The sequence below is a fragment of the Abramis brama genome (assembly GCF_963993115.1).
Source record: "Abramis brama genome assembly, chromosome: 6".
NCBI classification, from domain to species: domain Eukaryota; kingdom Metazoa; phylum Chordata; class Actinopteri; order Cypriniformes; family Leuciscidae; genus Abramis; species Abramis brama.
The window spans coordinates 21,832,576-21,854,177 of record NC_139968.1 but is presented as its reverse complement, the minus strand read 5'-3'; the positions used below and the strand labels follow the sequence as shown (position 1 = coordinate 21,854,177).

The 21,602-nt window shown below is 38.0% G+C and overlaps 2 protein-coding genes across 3 annotated transcripts; both read left to right on the top strand.

The window, feature by feature from the left end:
• Positions 1–1,489: 1,489 nt before the first annotated feature.
• On the top strand, positions 1,490–14,611 carry tm6sf2b (transmembrane 6 superfamily member 2b). Of its 2 annotated transcripts, XM_084116265.1 has the most exons (11): positions 1,490–1,626; positions 1,789–1,935; positions 4,692–4,795; positions 8,900–8,997; positions 9,084–9,187; positions 10,359–10,441; positions 10,518–10,642; positions 10,735–10,836; positions 10,926–11,018; positions 12,670–12,789; positions 14,130–14,611. In XM_084116265.1, the coding sequence occupies exons 2-11, from the start codon at positions 1,850–1,852 to the stop codon at positions 14,337–14,339; spliced, it is 1,125 nt and encodes a 374-aa protein (XP_083972391.1). In that variant the 5' UTR covers positions 1,490–1,626; positions 1,789–1,849; the 3' UTR covers positions 14,340–14,611. The 2 variants fall into 2 exon arrangements, with proteins under 2 accessions (XP_083972391.1, XP_083972392.1); XM_084116266.1 differs by lacking the exons at positions 1,490–1,626; positions 4,692–4,795 and having other exon boundaries at positions 1,772–1,935.
• A 1,287-nt stretch (positions 14,612–15,898) lies between these two features.
• On the top strand, positions 15,899–21,350 carry hapln4 (hyaluronan and proteoglycan link protein 4). Its single transcript, XM_084117264.1, has 5 exons — positions 15,899–16,116; positions 16,624–16,732; positions 18,242–18,604; positions 18,686–18,988; positions 19,917–21,350. The coding sequence occupies exons 1-5, from the start codon at positions 16,108–16,110 to the stop codon at positions 20,270–20,272; spliced, it is 1,140 nt and encodes a 379-aa protein (XP_083973390.1). The 5' UTR covers positions 15,899–16,107; the 3' UTR covers positions 20,273–21,350.
• The last annotated feature ends 252 nt before the right edge of the window (positions 21,351–21,602 follow it).

Genomic DNA, 21,602 nt, shown 5'->3' with positions numbered 1-21,602 from the left:
TCAAAAAACGTCATAGATAACAGAAAAATCGGAACAGGTTGAAAAATATGACCAAAACAGAATATAACGATATCAACGAAGCACCTGAAGAGAATAATTTCATCTTTTCTGTACTTCTAAACACTCCAAATATACAACAAAATGCATTTAAGGGCTAAAAAAGTGCATTTAGCATGATATGTCCCCTTTAACGATGTCTTTACTAACTTTTCTGGGATGGCAGATGTCGATTACCAGCTCTCAGATTTCATCAAAAATATCTTAATTTGTGTTCCGAAGATGAACGAAAGACTTACGGGGTTGGAACAACATGAGGGTGAGTAGCCTAATTACTGACAGAATTTTTGGGTGAACTAACCCTTTAATGCGTTTGGCATCTCTTTAGTTACAGTGCACCCTGGTGGATATATGGTGTATCAAAGGAGCAGTTATGACTTATCTCCACAGTTTTGTTTTGCAATGTAAAGGCCATTCCAGTAGATTGCAGTATAGTATAGTGCAGTACTGAATTGCATACACTCACCAACCACTATATTTACACCTTGCTAGTACTGGGTTGGACCCCTTTTACTAACAGGTTGATACTAGGCAGGATGGATCCATGCTTTCATGTTGTTTACGCCAAATTCTGACTCTACCATCTGAATGTTGCAGCAGAAATTGAGACTCATCAGACCAGGCAACCTTTTTCCAATCTTCTATTGTCCAATTTTGGTGAGCGTGTGTGAATAGAGTTTCCTGTTCTTATCTGACAGGAGTGTCACCGGTGTGTCTTCTTCTGTTGTAGCTCATCTGCTTCAAGATTCGACCTGTTGTGTGTTCAGAGATGCTCTTCTGCAGACCTCGGTTGTAACAAGTGGTTATTTAAGTTACTGTTTTCTATATCAGCTCGAACCCTGGCAATTCTCTTCTGACCTCTGACATCTGACATCAACAAGGCATTTTTGCCCACAGAACTGCCGCTCACTGGATATTTTCTCTTTTTCGGACCGTTCTCTGTAAACCCTAGAGTTGGCTGTGTGTGAAAATCCCAGTAGATCAGCAGTTTCTGAAATACTCAGACCAGCCCATCTAGCACCAACAACCACACCACATTCAAAGTCATTTAAATCACCTTTCTTCCCCATTCTGATGCTCAGTTTAAACTTCAGCAGATCGTCTTGATCATGTCTACATGCCTAAATGCATTGAGTTGCTGCCATGTGAACTGCCAGCAGTTAACAGTGGCCGGCGAGTACAAGGCTATATTGTACAACATTAATGTCAACTCCACAAATTCTTCTTTTAAGAATAATTATAGGTCCCATAATAATTTTGTATATCCAAAAAATGCTTTTATCTATCAAATAATTTTAGAAATCTCCTTAGTCTAGTTCACAAGTAAATTCTTTAGCTTACAGAACAACAAAAGCCTCTTTGGCTGCCACAGCTTTGGCAGAGCTTTCCTTTTTTGGCACACAAGCATTTGACAAATTAGACCAAAAGTAAACACGATTATGTAAATGTATGACAAAATCAAATTACATTTCCAAAAGCGCCTTTGTTTGGCTCGATTATTCTCCTACAATTCCCACACAGGGCAATTGTAAATTGGGTTATGCACAGTTTCTGGAGAGGGTGTCCTTGGTAAGTAGATGTTTATTTTAGACTATAACACTAGACCTGCAAAATATTTATTGACTTGCAAGGTCCCCGTAGACTTTCAAGTGTAGATTCTGATGTAACAGACATAGAATTGAATGCTAATATTTTTAACATGTCTGACTCTAACAACTTGTCGATCCTCAGCTGTGGACCCTTGGACTGAATAACTGATTATAACTGAATAACTGATTTCAAAGCAGACGTCATGGCACAGGAGATATGCGTTTTTCTGTTTTCCCTGACGGCTCTTGGTGTCCTTTACACTATGAACAATGTTCCAGCATTTCAAGAGTGAGTATTGTATATATATATGCAAGGTTAACAGAATCATATATAATACATTCTTATCAAAGGCTGTGTTTGAAAAGCACATAATTTTAATAACAACTTTGGCAACATTAATTGCATTTTGGCAAATTTTATAGCAGTCTGTACATCATATTTAGATCATTTACTATGGAGAACATAGATTTATATTATAAGAATAATTTGTAGACTGGTGACATTATTTAGCATGCTCATTGAAGATTATGACTCAAATGTGTCTTTTTTTCTTCTTTATTTCTTCCACTTGAGGGCAGTGAAAGGATATGTAATAGTAACTGATTTGTTATAGACTCAAGCTACTGCCTTTAATGATATAAAAAAACAATAGTTTTATTATAATAATAATAGTTTTTATTATATAAATTATATCCTGACAGAAAAAGAATATTAAATTCACAACATTACACCCATTTAAATGATCTAGGAGTTTCAAGAGCAGTACTGGCAAAGAAAATGATACACCATCTTTCTCCAGGCTGGTCTAAACACATCACAAAAAGATTATTTTTTGCTATTCTGCTATTCTTATAGCTTGGCTACTGAAGGTCACCAATTACTGATATGCTGAATCATTGTTTTGAGTCAGCTGAACTGATTCGCAGTTGAACGGTTTAGGCTAATCAAATTATCCAATGATCAAAAACAACTGTAAAGGTCATGGAAATTCACTGGTATTTCACTGTATGCCATTTCTATACCGTTCATTTACAATGATAAACAACAACCACAGTCTCTGTTACAGGCTGTATTGACTCTCACATGTGGACAATAAGACGTGTTCTATGTCTGAATAGCTCCTGGTACAGTAAGTGTCTCAGTAAAGGCTGGACTATCACATGTTCTCCCATCTCATTTGGTGCTCTGGGTGTTGGAATAATTACAGTTCTCGCTGCCAAACCATTCATCTCTGCTCACTTACTGAAGACAGGAAAGATAATGGTCGAATACGGTAATTGGGAACAAGATATTGTGCAAAATTAATCAGAAGTTAATTTTTAAAGAATGCAGAGGTGGTGTCCTTCAAGATATAATTCTTTATTAAATATTTAATACTTTTTTAAATTAATACTACAATGATAATATATAGTAAAAATAATAGGAACATTCTAAATTCTAATAATAGAATTAAAGGGAGTTTGGCTTTAACCAGGAGTCACGCACGCTCTCACGTGACGCGTCCGTTTTCTCACGCAATGAAAAAAACATCGCGGAACAAAGAGGACACGGACGCTGACAGACAAGACAGAGCAGGTTACTTTCTATATGATACAAAGTCTCAAAAATACCGTTTTTGGCGCTCTTAATGTGGCGTGACAGTCACTGTGTAGCGCAGTCAGTTCAAAATGCCAGCGCGCGTGAATCGATTATCTCTACTACTACTAGTTACAGTAGCCTACAAAATAGCCTAAACATGAATTAACATCAGAGGGTATGTTGAAAGAACCAGTACAACTTACTGAAATGTATCATATCATGTGTAATCACTCAATCAGTGTGGATAAAACAACTTGTAAACAATGTGTCAGGGAACTTTACCTCAGAAAATATATTATCACAACTGTCATGACAACTCTCAGAGAGATTGGCATGGCAATGGAAATGGCAATGTTAATGTATTTGGTCTTGGATCTGCTACGCTGAGACTTGCTACTGCCAATACATTCAATGATTCACAGACAATTCTGTGAGTATGTAAGACATGCTGCTGCTGTAATCGCGTATCAGATCTATACAGGTGGAGCTGGGGAAGGTGGAGGGTTTCTGAAGGTGTGCTGCAAACTGCTACCAGCAACACTACCGGTATTTGAAGGTTGAGCCGCAGCTCATTGGCCGCTGATGCAACAGCGACCAATCAGCTGTGTTATGTGTGATCGCTACCAAATTAGTTAATGATATAGTTCACTCAAAAATGAAAATTCTGTCATTCACTCACCCTCAAGTTGTTCCAAACCTGAATGAGTTTCTTTCTTCTGCTGAACACAAAAGAAGATATTTTGAAGAATATGGGTAACCAAACAGTTGTGGGGCATGGTGGGCACCATTGACTTTCATAGTATGGAGAATAATAATAATAATATGGAAGTCAATGGTGCCCCACAATTGTTTGGTTACAAATATTAATTCTTTAGCAGAACAAAGACATTTATACACACTGTAAAAAAAGAAAAGTTGACTTAACTTAAAATTATAAGGCAACTTGCTGCACAGATTTTTTTGAGTTGACTCAACTAAAACATCTCTATAGTTGAGTTGACTCAACTTTAACATCTCCAGTTGAGTAAACTCTGTTAGTTGAGTCAACTCAAAAAATCTGTGCAGCAAGTTGCCTTATAATTTTAAGTTAAGTCAACTTTTCTTTTTTTACAGTGCAGGTTTGCAACTCACAAGTTGGCAGCCCTGGCTTTACCGATGTTCTCTCTCTCACCTTGCTTCTTTTTGCTCCCGTCGCTTTTTGTCTCTTAATTTTCTTGCTGTTTTTTCCTCTGTATTCCTTTTAAAACACTTGTCTGTGTACGCCAATTTTACAGATGAGAAATCGCTAACATCGCCCCCTGAGAACTCGTGTAAACTACTTCTTTAAGTTCATTTTCACGCTCACATTCCTCTGTCCATATATGACCGCGTTTACATTTTATTTGACTATTTACAGAGACTGTCAGTCACAGAAAGTTCATTTTGATTTCATGTTAACTCGTGTTCGTAATGTTTTGTATTTGCAGGCCTGTGGTTATTCTGGAAATCGGGGTGGCTGTTCTTGTGGCAGTGTTCTTCATGGTCTACATTGCTACTCGCTACAATCCTCCTAAAGATCCTTTGTTCTATGGTATGAGCTCTGATTTGATCTGTTGACTCAAATATATTGACCAAATATACTCATTCCATATTTTATTCTGACCCTCAAAACAATAAACAAATGATGATTGTATATTTGATGATCAAAAAATAAAAAAAATTCCTGTTTCTGTAGTAGCAAGGTCACATACATCCGGATGAATTACTTGTTTTGTTACTATGAATGCGAAAGCAATTTAAAGTCACCGTAGTAAATTTAGCCACGAATTATGTTTTTTCAAAAGGAGACACCTGAAGAATGAAAATATTATTTAATTGTAAACAATACATAAAATACTTGGAAGTCTCATATATATGTCCACTGTAGTTTTCTGTGGACAAATGAAATGCGAAAGGTGTTTTAAGAGAGTTTCATTTGTAAAAAAAAAAACCCAAATGAATAAACACAAACTCTTTTGTGCATTGCCAATCTCCCCCTCACGGACACAATAGAAAAATGTCAGATTTTGCAATGTAATGCACAAAAGATAGCGGTGTTATCATGGATTAGTGACTGAGAGGTGACAATGTCTTCTGGCACATGTCATTCCACCCCTGTCGTGATGAAAGAGAAGATAATTCCACTATCGCACCTGTAATGCAAGGAAACTAAACCAAGACCCCTATGGATTTAAAGGGCTTGGGGAGAAAAAGAAAAGCGAGAAAGATGGAGAGAGACTCAATATCAGACTGTGAATCTGTGCTCGGCAGACGGCGATGCAACACTTCTCTTTGAGCAGTCATATCTACGAAGCTGTTCAGTTAGATACGCGTGAACGCTAGAAGAATGGCATTGGACAATATCTAGTCTGGCAATCCAACCATGAAATTGGATACAAGAAAAGTATTTGTGTTACAATAACACACCTGTCTTTACTTTTACACCCTCGGTTTCCTTCACAATAAAATAACAAATTCCATATTTCTGAGAGCTTCGCTCGGAAAAGAAGATTATTAAAGGAATAGTTAAGTTAAACATGAAAATGCTCTGTTATTTAACCACATATTGTGCTTTTTGTCATTTTGTCTTTATCTTATTTTATGAAAAAGAGCAATATGAACATTCCACTAAGCTTCTATTGTGTTCCACGGAAAATAAAAGTAATTCCTGCTAACAGGGAACATTCTCTGAACTTTCTGGCAAGGTTCTTTCAAACAAATGTTCTACCAGTAACATTAATAAAATGTTTGTTCAAAGTGATCTCTTATAATGTTCTCAAAACAAAATCTTTATTTCATGCCATGTCGTAATTACCATAAATAAAGCTCTGTATGCTTTCGCGGTATTTTGATGTCACACACCGATTGGTCTGCACAGCGCCACTTCAAGTCGAACACACCTTAAATCTGCAGTGGTCAGGTGGTACCAGTGCTGGGTAGATTACTTACAAATTTTAGTCCGTTACTGATTCCAAATTACATGACAAAAATTGTAGTTAGTAACATAATCCATTACATTACAAATTTTAAGTAATATAATCTGACTACTTTTTGATTACTTTTAGATTACTTTTGACCTAACTCATTTATCACATTGATTTGAATAGGATAATCTTGTACCATATTGATATAAAAATACAAAGAGAAAGAAATGAAGACTTCAGATGCAAAAGCCTCTAAGTGCCATCTGAAATTTTCTTCTAAAATGAGCATTTTTATCAAGCTTTAGGTTCAGTAATTTCACTTTAATGACAATTAATAGGTAATTTTCATTGTCATTAAAGTGAAATTACTGAACCTAAATATATGAGCTTGATAAAAATGCTCATTTTAGAAGAAAATTTCAGATGGCACTTAGAGGCTTTTGCATCTGAAGTCTTCAAATATATTCCATTTTTTGTTATCAACAACATGAAGTGCATTAAATATTACATTACGTCAGAGTTTCCTAGACTGGGGTTCATGATGGAACTGCAGGGGTTCATGATGGAACTGCAGGGGTTCGTGAGGTTAATGAAAAGCTAATAATAATAAAAAAAATCATTAAAATGTTAAATTAAAATAATAAAAAATCAATAAATTATGAATAATTTGCTGCCATTGAATGAATAATTTAAAAAAAAAAACTACTTTTGAAACGCAATATAATTGATTACAAGTACTTAATTTTTGGAATCTGATTATGTAATTCAGGGTACTTGTAATCAGTTAGGTAGCATTCAGAAAATGAGTTTACATGTTGTAATTACAAGTTCTACAAGAACGTGAAGGCTTTTTACAGTTCAGAATCGTTACGGTAATTATGACGTGCACCTAGAGTTACTACTTGCTTCAGAACGTTCAGAAAAAATTAAAAAGTAACTTTCCCATATGTTTGCAAAATTAGAAAATGGAATGTTCCCTTAACATTCATGCAACCAAGACGATTTTAAAACATTTAAAAAAACTGGATGTTTCGAACATTCAGGGAACATTCAGAAAAAACGTTTTCATAACTTAATCGGGACGTAAGCAAAACATTCATAAGGCCCGTTCACATCAAGAACGATAACTATAGTGATAACTGTATTAGCGTCGACACCAAAGGACAATATCGTTCTGTTTATTCTAAGCATGCGCTGCAGATTTGTCATTAGTCATCTGTCGAGCTCTTTAAAGCAGGATGGATTCTGATTGGCTGTCATTGTTTTTATTGTTCAGTGCCGTTATCGTTATAACTGTGGTGTGGATTGTGCTTTAGAATATATTTTTGTTTGCTGGGATACGGATTTGGAACAACATGAGGTTGGGAACAACATGAGGTTGAAGTAAATGATGACAGAATTTTCATGTCTAGATGAAATATTCCTTTAAATCCAGTGTCTGAGATTCCAGTGGTGACATTTACAGTCATTATTTTTGCCTCCATGCTTTGGATTTTCTTTCTTCATGTCCCTTGCCACTCATTATTTGTCACCCAGATGCTTAGGAAATGCCACATGGTGTATTCTCTGTCTCCGCAAAGTGCCCTTTTGGCACAGCTGCACTTTAAACCTGAAAAAAACCCAACAAATGACTCCAAAAATAAATTTCTTGTTCACACCTCGACTAGTAGATATCATTATCCTCTTCCACCTTGCCAGAAATCAATAGTCTGCAAGAGTGAAATCTTTTTAATAAAGAGAGCGAGAATAAAGGTAGGCTAGTTAACTCTTGATAGGGCAGTTGAGCGCTGCAACATCTTATTAGTGAGTTTTTCCCCCCAAGGCACATCAGAGAAGGCTTAGAGTTAAGGACAAAAACATTTCAATTCAGCGATTCGAAAGTGCCAATGAAGCCGAGCTCATAATTCCCCTGGGGGAGATACATTTTTTCTTGTAAAGCCTGCCATTCAAATGTAACAAAAGTGATTGAAAATGATCTTCGTTATAGCTAAGGGCAGTTTGTTACTTTCTGAGAAAGAGAAGGTTCTATTATTACTTTTAAAAGAACTAGAAGCAGGTGATCGGGGAACGCTGAATGTCACGATTGACCAATAAGAATAGAGTATTCCAGAGGGCCGTCCACAATTGACCAATAAGAATAGAGTATTCCAGAGGGCCGTCCACAATTGACCAATCAGAATAGAGTATTCCAGAGAGCCGTAGTATTGACGGGTGGCCAAAGATAAAATTTTGTTGAAGACGGTAGACAAGTTCTACTTCCAGCTCTACACGTACATAGAATAAAATGTTGCAAGCAACCAAAAACCAATATATTTCAATAATTAACAAAAGAACAGACGAGTATTTGTGTATACATAATGACTTTTTTGGGTCCCACTTTATATTAAGTGGCCTTAAGTACTATGTACTTACATTGAAATTAATAATTTGATACAATGGACTTATTGTGTACATACTTGTTTTTACTTTGTACTTATATTTAAAAAATACTGCATGTAATTACAGCTGTAATTAATTTATGTAATTACATTTATAATTACACTGTTGACCCATCCCTTACACCTTAACCCATCCTTAAACCGACTCATACCACACCTGTCCCTAACCTTACCCATATCCCAGCTCAATAGCAGCTAAAGTGTTTTACAATACAACATGAACACATTTTTTTTCGATGTAAGTACATAGTACTTAAAGCCACTTAATATAAAGTGGGACCTTTTTTTGTTCAGTTTTTGCAGAGTTTTCCTTCACGTGTGTCATTGACCTCACGAGCGCTCTAGAATACGATGGCTTCGCCTCAGGATTCATGGAGTTCTACCAGAAAACGGTCAGTATTGTGAGGAGAAAGCCGAGTTGATATCGATTACCCGGTCTAAACCTACCTGTCTGACAATGGTTTTGCTGGTTCTCCAGGGGGAGCCGTATCTTGGTACACCCTATGCTATCATGATGTGCTATTGGGATGGTGTAGTGCATTTCATCATCTACCTGATACTGGTACACCGCATGTCAAACAGGTTTGACATTTAGTTCTTTAGAAATAAGGTGGTGACACTATCTGGCAAGAACAAACATGACATGAAAGTACATGCAGTGAAGTTTAAAAGGAGGTTGATATGAAAGCAATATTGGTACTCGAGGCTAGTGCTTTTTCGTGAATAAGTCACGGCTGAAGGGGTTGCATCCTAACAACGTCCTTCAGCACTAGCCTTGATTACCTTATTGCTTTTATAAAACAGTTACCACACAATACAAATATTACAGCCAGAAATATGTATAAGTGCAACTTTCAGGAAGTGAAATCACTAAAAGCATTCCTTCCGCTGGAAAAAATAGTCCCTGACCGTGAACAGCAGCAGAAGTTACATTATTTTGCCATTAGATGGCGGTAAAGACTGTCTTTATGAGTCAGTCTGTAGAGAAGACGTTTATATTGAAAGGACAAACTGCATATCAGGGCACGGGAAAACCCCTTAACTGTTAAAAGGACAATATATTGCAGCGGGCATTCAAACTGATTTTTTATTACGAATATAGGACTTACCTGAAGGAAGATGCTACATCTACTGTAAATGCAGATACACTCGCTTACTTGATCTCTCACAATACCACTCTATAAGCTTCAATGGACATATCAATGTGAACAAACATACGTTTACGTTGCTAAGAGTGGTTGCTAGGGGTGTTGTGTAGTGATACATAGAACTGTAGGGTGAAGCGGTCATAGCCATGTTTTATCGTGAATAAAACACAGCTATTGACCAATCGGAATCAAGGACTGGAACTAACCGTTTTATAAACCTAAATTAAAGTCCGCGTGAACCGGAAGTTGCAAATTACTCCAGTGTTGTGACGTATTTCCCAGTGAAACGGAATATTGAACAGAGGGCAGGGTTTTACTCTAGCGCTCCTCTCCATCTCTGCTCATAACAGACTAACGGTTTGAGGGGAGTGGTTAAGCGTTTCCCAACCCAAGCCGTCAAACCTACATCATCAGAGAAGGAACGCCATTCCAGACCGGAAGTAAATTTTCAGACTTTGATTAAAGATTACGACGGCAAACAATTTTTTTCTGTGTATTAACTTGCACGGATTAATTTTTCACCACAAGACTAGTAATATGCGCTAACAAAGTAAATAGGGTCAATTTTGATTTCAGTTGGACTTTAATGTGTCCTGTTGTCCCAGTCAACAGTATCGCACTTTGGGGCTTTTTTGGGCTGGATCACTGTGCGGCAACATGATTGTGTTTGTACCCGGAATCGTAGTTGGTGAGTCAAAATAAATAAAAGATCAAATATTCCTGCTAAACATTATATAAGATTCTCAAGTACATTTTATATGCAGGTAAATATGGCTCAGAGATCCGCCCTGCCTTCTGGCTCAACATGCCCTTTCTGTTGGTGCCTATATGGGGAGCAGTGTCCCTGTTCTCCAGGCCAAGGGATATGCCTCTTGTGGGTGCATCGAAGGTGAAGAACCAGACACCGCTGACCTTGGTCAATAGTTAATATTTTCCTCACAGAATCCGTAACATTTGAACAAGGTTGCTTGTATCTCTCAGGCTGAACGTGAGCAGAAAAAAGCCTTAATATGGCGCCCCCTGGACCTGCTCTTTGTGGTTTATCTAGTGGCTTCCATGGGATTCACTGTCTTTAGAGGACTGGTAAGTTGGTGTTCACCATACGCTTGGTATGTTCTAGAATTCAGTCAAAATCTGTTGGGACAAAAAAACTCCTATCTTTATCCATACAGGCAGTTCTTGATTGCCCATTGGAAATCATCAACAGATATGTCGCAGAATATGAACCTTATCTGAAGGATCCCGTGGGCTTCCCCAAAGTTATGGTGAGCACATATTCTGGAAGAAATCACATTCAGGCAGATCTGCTTATGGCAACCCTCAAGCATACTTTGCTTCGTAATACCCTAAGCTTTATAGCATTAAGCTCCTCCAAATGACTGTACGGTACTTTATAGAAAGGTATTACTCATCATTAGCACTCAATAAGGTGGGTGGCTTATTGTCACCTTAGGTAGTCCAAGAATATCCCTCCTGTCTCAACCAACCACATAGGTATTGAGGGTTATGTTTTTGTTTAGATTGGGGTCTTAGGTTATCAAAAGTCCTTGTTCTAGCTGGAGCCGGGGCACAATGGTGGCCCATCGATCAGGCAGGAGATGTGCTGTGAGAACTTGATAAGCTAATCCCACCCATGAGTCCTGGCTGAGCCCCTCCATCAACTCAAACAAGGAGACGTGTCGGAGAGAGTGTGACATGTGTGGTAATGTGTTTGATAAGGAACGAAGGCACACCAACACGCATGTTTGTTCAGGGGACAGAGACCTGCTTCGATCGCATATTAACTGTGCGCTCAGGGATGCAAGATTGTTTGTGAGAAAATGTATATGTATTGGGCAGGGTAAATTACTCTTACAATTACTCTGTTTAAATTCCAACTCAAAAAGGAAGACAATGGAAAGTGCTTTATATATTAAATAATATATATATATATATATATATATTATATACAAATACATATTTTTAATATCTTTTATTATTAATAAAAAAATATTTATAATAAAATATTACATACAATTTTATATATATTTATTTATATTTTTGGTATTTTATTACTAGAAATATCCCTTTTTATTATTTTTAAATTGTATTTTATTTTATTAATTATTATTCATGTTGCCTAAATAACTGCTTACTTTATATTTATTTAAGTTATAGATAAATACATTATTTAATTACATGTATTTATTTTATTCGCTTACATTAAAAATCTAAATCTAAAATAAGCACTACAAATAAAACTATAACTAATGTAGATATTTTATATTTATTTTCTTAATATAATGTATTATAAATTAAAATAACTAAAAATAGAAACTTAATATAAACAAGCAATTTGTTGCTTATTTATATACAGAAAAAAGTGCCTATTTTATGTTTATAATATAACTTAAATGCATTAAAAAGTTTATTCATAACTTAATATAAATATAAAACTAGCACTTATTTTATTTATATGTTTATATACATTTTTATTTATTTTAATAAGCATGTTTGAGAAAACGTTTTTGGTCCAAGTCCTTCATTATAATTATAATGCTATTTAAAATCAAGCAATAAAAAGAAATTCTCTAAAGGTGTATCTAGATCCCATGACTTTCACAGCTTGTTGTAACTCCACTGAAAGTCACCACGTGCAATGCAACACAAACAGGCTTTGTTTAGGGTCTAATCGTGGGTAATGCGTCCATGTTTGTGTTTTTAAGCCTCAGTAAGTATGAATGTTGTGTGAACTCAATGCAGTCGGGCTGATCTGTATTCATTGGGAGTGCATTGCTGCGGCAGCGCTGGTGCCCTTGGGAATTGAGCTGGACCGCATTAATTTGCCATCAAAGCACTGGCGTGTAGAGGCAAGGCATGTAGTGTTGACACTCAGACTGAAATAATACTTGTTGCATGATGTCTTTTCTGCTCCAGATGTTGCTGCTCCTATTCCATGCGCTCCCGATGCTAGGTTCATTTGCATACGGGCTGTGCACACCTGGCTGCACTTGGATGCTCGATTGGACGGTATATTTTGCAGGTGCCATTTTACAGGTAAGACTTGGAAAACGTCTCCAATATTGGGCCAGATCTGCTAGGTAGGAGAAGGCAAGAAAAAGTTGTAGTTTATCTAACATATGAGGTATACTTCCTCCATGGTTTCTGGCTGAATCTAGAGATTTTCATCCACTGTATGCTGATGTTATAGAAAGGGACCATCAAACAGCACCACGATCAAAGGCCTGGTCTGAACAAGCTCATCCAGCACCCCTCTAACTCCCAGTATGAGGTCTGAGCAGTCAGCATTCCTAATCAAAGACCTCCAGTAGAACAGGACTCTAGGAGTTTCACTGCAGATCTCCAGCTCTACATACTAATGAACGCCTCCTCAGAGCTGAGAGGATGTCATTGGCGTCTATTCATCTACTTACCCATAGGCAGAAGCTTCTAAAAATACATGGCAAGGTCCTGTATGAGTTCACATCATTAAACTTTACAAAAGCGCAATATAAAACTAGATTCTGGCGTTTTATAAGTGGTGTTTGGCTGTCCAGAACTTGCAGCCACAATGCTAGGATGCTAAGGTGTTCACCAAAAACTTCTTAAAAACTTTCTTAAGATAAATTCTAAGACGTTCGTAAGAATGTTGCTAGTTATTATTTCTTAAATACATCCTTTTTTACAATTTAAGACAAGTTGGTGGCTATCCTATAACTTTAAAAGGCTATTTACGATGGTTTTTAAGAAAATTATTTTCTGGAACTCAAATTCTTATCTCTTTGGAACAATCTTGAGATAAAATCTAAGAATATTTTTAAGAAATGCTTTTGGGACATGCTGTGCTTTCAGAGATGCTCCTTTGCAGATCTCGGTTGTAACAAGCGGTTATTTGAGTTACTGTTGCCTTTCTATCAGCTTGAATGCATTGAGTTGCTGCCATGTGATTGGCTGATCTGTTAACGAGCATTTGCACAGGTATACTTAATAAAGTGGCCGGTGAGTGTGTTTATATACAGTACATTACATTCTGTATATTTTAGCGTGCACATGTGCATAAATGTGTAAAGTAACCCTAGAGTATGATGGAAGATGAGATCCGCAATGAACTGAACATCAAGTAAAGCAAAATGGAAACAAAAATAGTAAAGTAGTGGAAGTCCAATCATGTTACTATGGTTTTGGAAAACAGTTTTGCATAGTTAGTTAATTTCTCCAAAGATGCATAATACTTCAGTGGTTTAGCTTTCAATGGGAAATGCACCACTGGGTCAAAGAGGCCAAGTTTCTATAATATACAAGCTCAGGTCCATCCTTCAATTTTATGGATATACCAGGTGAGAATCGTCTTATCCCTAACCCACAAAAATAACATCTTGTGGTTCTGTCCACCGCAGTGCCAGTGGACTCATATCGGAGCGTCTCTGCACCCACGCACTGCAGAAATGTACAGGATTCCCACCACGGTCCTGGTGCCCGTCCTCCTCCTCAACCTGCTGTATGCAGTCGGTCCTGTTCTGCTCGCCCTGCGCTGCAAACGCGAGCCGGACTTCTTCCTTTCCATCACACCTGTGGGCCAAACTAACAATGAGAAGAAATCAAGTTAAACCCTCAGAGAAAACATCAACTTTAAAGGGATAGTTCACACAAATATTGAAGTTCTGTCATCATTTACTCACATAGGTGAACTATTCCTTTAAAAGACGTACGTACATGTCAAAACAGATTCATCTCTTCTCTGTTATAAAAATCTGATGCGTTTCTTTATTCCAGTGCATTTTCGTAGTTCTATCTTTCTGTTCCACTTCCACACAAATATAACTTCTTTCTTGAATAATTCGCTGGTCTCATAGGTAATAAACAATTATCCTACAAATCATCCTTCATCTGGATACGTTGTATGTACATGATTATGTCAGCAGGGTTGAGTTCTACAACTACTAACCTTAAAAGCAACCCTTGCTCAGCAGCTTTTTCATGCTGATAAGGAGCAATGCACAACATTTCTGCTTGCACACACAAACAGCACTGTGTGTGAGATCCAATCAGTTCCAGTGGAATTAGAACAGAAGTCTGTCAAGCTACACAAGAGAGACTAACCTAGCCGATCATTTCAATGTTGACATGGTGGAGGTATAATGTATAGCATACAGTATTCCAGTATATATTGGGGAGACTCCAGTGAATATTTCTAAAGTTTGGGTCATTTTTGAAAGTCAATTTCTGTGTAGACATATACGTTAAACTCTTGGCTATAGAAATGAATAAAAACTTTTACTATTGCCCAGGAAAACAAGATATACTATAGCAAGTCATATTGTTACACTGGAACCTACCACAGTAAACATACAAAAAATATCAAACTCTTGTTTTGGCCAAAAAATTATTGTAATTAATAAATATAAAACACATTAAACACGTGACAATTCACAATAACGCTTTCCCCCCCTAAATACCTGTCATTACTTCAAATATAATCACCCATAATACTGAAGTCGAGCTATCAGTGGTTCAAAAAATTAAACAGACACTCATAAATAGTGCATTACTTCAGTTCTGCAACATGGACACTGCAGACGGATACTGAGTGCTAAAATAAACATTATCATTTTAACTTTTCGAACAGAAAAAAAGAAAACATTGGAGAATGCGGGCATCGATCCCGCTACCTCTCGCATGCTAAGCGAGCGCTCTACCATCTGAGCTAATTCCCCTTCCGGTTTCAACCGTCAATTCTGAAAGTATTTACCAGCAATCTCTCTAAATCCTATACACTTGTCAAAAAAGAAAATTAAGAAAATTAGTACTTCTATTTATTATAGTCAAGAATAAGATACGACATTATTTTAACAAATCTTCAAAATATAATGTGCTCCATTTACCAGATATCCAAACTCAAAACATACAAGCAAAGCGAGACCATATTGCATGGAACAGTCCGAAGTGTTTAAAAAATAAGTTTAGGTTGTCGTGGGATTTGAGGTTAAATATTCACGACTAAATTACTATAGAAACTTGTCGAATAAAGCTCCAAGCACCGAGTTTGCGAATAAACAAACTAGGTCTGCAACGTACGCAACAGAGAAAACTAACGTTATACAAATACAACTTTATAGTACAGCGTGAGATAAAAAGATGTAACTCATTATCATCACACTACTACATCAGCACTAAGCTAAGCTTTTCTTCATGCGTACTGTAAATGAGAGAGTCTTCCACTACTGATACCGTCAGCAGCGCGTGATGAGACGCGACAGACATCTGCAGTGAAACTGAGTCAGGATCGGGATCGGGACAGCTGCGCTTAACGAGTGCGCCTCAGTCAACTGGAGCAATAATAACTTTACCTCATCTCAACATAAAACACGTCTTCTCATGATGATGGTGAGTTCAAATCGCATGTGTGTGTTTTACTTCTGTCACCTTGATAATGCGCAGTGCATTGCGGTAGGGGATACTCAAAGATGCTGTAAGGGGAGTTGAGGATGATAATGATGTACGAATCCGCTGTGTCGTAGCCTATATAATGTGTTTGGGCTGGTGTCAGTGCTGCAGCAGTAGTAGTAGTGTGCGTATGTGTGGTTTGGATCATGTTACTTAAATGAATACGTGATAAAGGCCCCCATTTGTAAACAAACACTGCTTGGCTTTGTAAAGATCAGAACAAAAATCAGATATCAGACATAACAGACATTTTTTGTAATCCACGTGTACAAACGTTATGAAGGCTATCAGATACTACGCTGTTTGAACATGCAGATTGTTTCGTCAAAATGTCAGTGTAAACAATCTTAAAGATTTGAAAACCAAACTAATTTGTGCACAATATGAATAAAGCCTAGTTGTTTCCTTTCTGTTTTTTCTTTTCTTTTTCTTTTTCTTTGAAAAAAGATCTTGTGCCTGGAAACCATTACCTGCGCACTGTTGTTCCTTTCACCCTTTGTGACCACCTACCCAGCCGACATAGAGAAAGGACGGAGGAGAGTGGTTCATGTAATGGGTAAGTACATTGTCTTCTGTGCCACTTTGGTGTCAGATCACAATGTAAGTAATGCAAACATGTGAATGCAATGTAATCAGAACAAGGTTATGATACCTACTGACAACCGCCTTGCATTCTGCTGCCACCGTGTAAACGCTTTGATATGTTGAGCAATTCATGTCAATTTTGACCTAGAGACCTCTCCACCCATAAGAGTCATCTTATGTGTATAATCTCACTTCTCAAATTCAGTACCTGGCCACCAGATGTATTAAAAGAAAATCTGTTACAAACCCAGTTGTAGTGGCTATGAGGCTCAAGTAGGGTAAATACAAGCAATATGCAACATCCGATACTCTTTGCATATTTATATTATAGGGATGACGCCACTAATGCAAGTAAACATACTGCATAATCAGTTTCAGGTCCACTAGGTCTCTTTTCTTCATTTGGTATTCATTTTTATATAAGCAAGGAAAAACAGTCTTTAATTGCCAATAGCTGTTGCACTAGCTGTCCTCTCACAGCATGGCCTCATTATTTACTTGGCAGTTGCAAATTACTTTTAAAAAGTCTGTGGTTACAGTGACATTGCTTTGAGTTTAGAACCCTTTTCTTCAGATGAAATACTGGTTCTTTTGCTGTCTCTGGCTGAATTAATGACTGGACATGTTTGGCAACCCTGCTTTCAAAGAAAAAGTGTTTTGGTAACAGACAGATTGCCAGGTATCCAGCTGACAGTTTAAATGAGCAGATGTCAAGGCTGATTATGGCCCTTGAGGTCTGTCCGGAAGATCTTGGACAGCTGTCAGAAAAGGTGTTGTTTGATAGCTGTGGTTCACACTTTTAAGACTTGGTGGCTTTGAGGAGCAAATCCAAATCCACTTTCAAATCCAACTATGCTTCAAGTGCCTTTGAACAGCCTTCAGACAAAAGCAAGGGATTCTGTGGGAAATAAAAGAAAATGTTAAGGATTAAAGCATTTTCAGTGTCGTTTTCGATACCGTAGTTATTCAAATGTCTTCGTTGGGCCAGATGTTCCTGTTGCTCCAGGTAAAGGTAAAGTACTCAGCAGGTGGGCTGCATCTGCATTACAACTGGCACTCTTAAAAGATAATAATGCACAATGTAGATTTTAGGCTGATTTGACACGTCATTTGAGTTCTCTGAATCTAAAGGGACACACCACAAAAATACTGACAGATGTGGTTATATCTGAAAAGAAAATTACCCTATTTGCACATGAACTGCATTACAGTCCCAAGTTTTACAATCAGGTGCATTTTCACCCAAACCTTTGACAAAGTCTGGAAACTTTTCACAAAAATTCAGATGAAACATTGAATGACTGTCAAAATGTGGCCCAATTTACGAATCTAGTTCGGTTTGAATGTGGCCTTCCTGGTTTCTGAAGTTGCTGCTAGGAACTCTAAAGTCAAGGGTTTGATTCCCAGAAACACACCGATACCTTGAATGCATGCAGTGCAATGTGTGTAGTGATTCCTTTACTTCTCTCTTTTTCCTTAGAGGATGATACTGGGGCAGTGATAGTACAAACTGCTCCAGGTAAGGTGGTCACCCATCGCGGTGGGACTATCACCCTTCCCTGCCGTTACCACCATGAACCAGAGAACGTCGACCCTTACCGCATTCGCATCAAATGGACGAAGATTTCTGATTCATTCCAGTTTGAAGACGTGTTTGTTGCACTGGGGCGACAACAGAAGGTATTTGGGTCTTACCGTGGCCGTGTGTCTCTGGAGAGGGCAGGACCAGGAGACGCTTCAGTTATAATTCACAACATCACCTTGCAAGACTATGGCCGCTATGAGTGCGAGGTCACCAATGACATGGAGGATGACACAGGATTTGTCAATCTAGACCTTGAAGGTCAGGGAGTTGGCCAGGTGTTTTTATTGTAGCATCTAAGATTGAATAAAGTGTCATGTTTCTATGAACTTCTTTTCAAAGGTGTGGTGTTCCCATACTATCCTCCATCCGGACGCTACAAGCTGAACTACCACCAAGCTGAGGATGTGTGCCGACAGCAAGATGCTATTCTGGCCTCCCATGCACAACTACACAAGGCTTGGCTTGAGGGCTTGGACTGGTGTAATGCCGGCTGGTTAGAAGATGGCTCGGTCCAGTACCCCATCTCCCATCCTCGAGACCTATGTGGCCGTAAGGACAGTCCTCCCGGTGTCCGCAACTACGGCTACAGGCACAAAGATGACGAACTCTTTGATGCTTTTTGCTTTACCTCGAACCTCAACGGTGAGTGTTTGCCTTCTCAGCAATCTCTTCCAGCCTAAGGCTATTGGACCAGGTTTCTGTTGAGAAGGTCCTCCTGCTTCTCCTTTTACTGCCTTCTGTTTGATACATGTCCAACAAATAGTGCCAGTGATATAAATGAAGAAGTTTTAACTGAGCAATGCATCAGTTCCTGGAAAATTGGCCAAATCAAATCAAATTTCAGGGAAACTATGATTAAGTACAGCTTCTGGGGTGCAAAGTCACTTTGTGACCATGTGGGAATAATAGGCATTTGAACAGATGAAAGTTGAATTGATTTTGTCTTCAGGAAGAAAACTGAATTTTTTGGCCCAGGTTCAGACTATTTGTTACTAAGTGCTGAATGATCCTGTGGGTACACAAAACTTGCCTGGTTTTTCAAACCCACTTGCAGTCAAGTCATTGAGAGCCAAAGGCTTTTCTTTTCATCCCCAAGTGGGCTATTAGAGAGGACAGTTTGTCCTGAAATCTTTATAGCTAGGGCAATTTTCAATAATACCCCTACACTGACCAGCTGCTGGAAATTTACCGAATGGCCCAGTGGGAAATATAAGACGATGTGCTGCCCTAACAGTCAGCGGTCACATAAACAAACAGAAAATCAATAATTGACTTCTGAAAAACAGGTAGCATTCTGAAATCTATCTTTCTTTCTTTGCCCTCTTTCCTCATTTTCTTACCCAGCCAGGCCTGAACAAAAAGGCATTTTTATTTAATCATGATAAAGGCAGATGTAAATTCATCTGAAGTAAAATGTCTTCTTTTAGTATGGATTTCATGAGCATTTTTGTCAGAACATTTGCAGCATTCAACCAATCATGTTTCTTCAGCAATTCTGTCATTTACGATGAGCTACTCAAAACTTCTCACAGCTTCTGTTGTCTTTAATAAAATTGTGTTTCTGCTGCAGGACGTGTTTACTTCCTCAAACGTTTTAAGAAGGTAAACTACCTTGAGGCGGTAAAGGCATGTCAACGTGATGACGCAGTGATAGCCAAAGTCGGACAACTGTATGCCGCTTGGAAGATCCAGCTCTTGGACCGTTGTGAGGCAGGATGGGTGGAAGATGGCAGCATTCGTTACCCCATAGTCAATCCTCGGACCCGCTGCGGTGGCCCAGAACCCGGTGTCCGAAACCTGGGTTTCCCTGATAAGAAGTTCCGGCTCTACGGAGCCTACTGCTTCCGCAGGAACCCTGATGTCCAGTCAACACAGGCTCCGGAAGAAACCACATCCAAACCAGCTAACAGCACCAGAAGTATCTGAAAGTGCAAAATACTAGGTACTAGCATCATGGCTTCCATGTTTGACAGACAAGGCTTTTTTTGCACACCTGCTAGGCTACTAGGCAACTAGGCTAGCGCTGAACTCTGGGCATATTTGAGCTTATATAATTTTACTCACTTGAAATGAGGTGTCAATCATCTCTAAATTGTGAAAGTTAGAAAATGTTTTCCTCAGAAACATCACTAGGGAAAAATATGGCACAATGTATTAGCCTAAATGTTTCACAGTATACCCTGCATGCAGAGAAAACAGAACTTAGCCTTGAGGTTTTCAATTTGTTTTATTTTCTGCTGTTTCCCAGGGAAGACAAAAGCAACTTTAATGAGCACTAAGAAAGCAGGAGAGCTAATTTAGCCTTATAATGAGTGTAGCACAATAGCAATATTCTGGAAGCTTGTTTCCACGCAATTGTGAGTTTATATTGCACAATTCTGACTTCCTCGCTATTGCGAGTTTATATCTCACAATTCTGATTATTCCTCGCAATTCGCGAGTTTATATCTCACAATTCTAACTTCCTTGCAATTGCGAGTTTCAGTTTATATCTCGCAATTGCGAGTTTATATCTCTCAACTGTGAGAAAAAAGTCTGAATTGTGAGATGGAATGTTGTAATTATATTTATAAAATATATATTCTGTGGCGGAAACAAGCTCCATACGATAGCCCTTACTGACCTGATGATGAGAAAGTTATAATTGACAAAACTCGCATTAGATGCTAGCATGAACTGGCTAGCTTGGCTGGGCTTAGCTTGCTTATTAAAATTAACTTTCACAGTTGTTGCCATCTAAGAAAGTAGCAAAACTGATTAGCTTTGCCAATTACTATGCACATAACACTCATTTTTGATAAATTTTGAATGACCTTGCTAGCAATAATAGAATTAAGCATGACATTTTAAGACGTTTGTTACACCGATAAAGCTAAAATATTGTGAACGACAGACTTATATAAGCTGCTTTACTACCTCTTAGTGGTTGACATTGCACTGTTTGTTCAGTATTGCACAATATTGTCAATGATGAAGCATTTGAGATTAAAGTTATTTATCTGTTTGCGTTGCCTCTCAATTCTCTAAATACTGTGGATACTGGGCACAGAATTGCTTGTGAACACAAAAACTTGACCTCTGACACAAAAAGGGAAGAAAAACCTGATCTCGCTGGTAACCATGACGATGGCTCTAGCAAATTGCACATTGCTATTTTGGTTTGTCTTGGGCACAAGCACCCGGTGATGCCTCTCTTTGTGTCTACAGTCTGCAAAAACACTTGAGAAAATGTTTGTTGCTTTGCCAGAATAACATA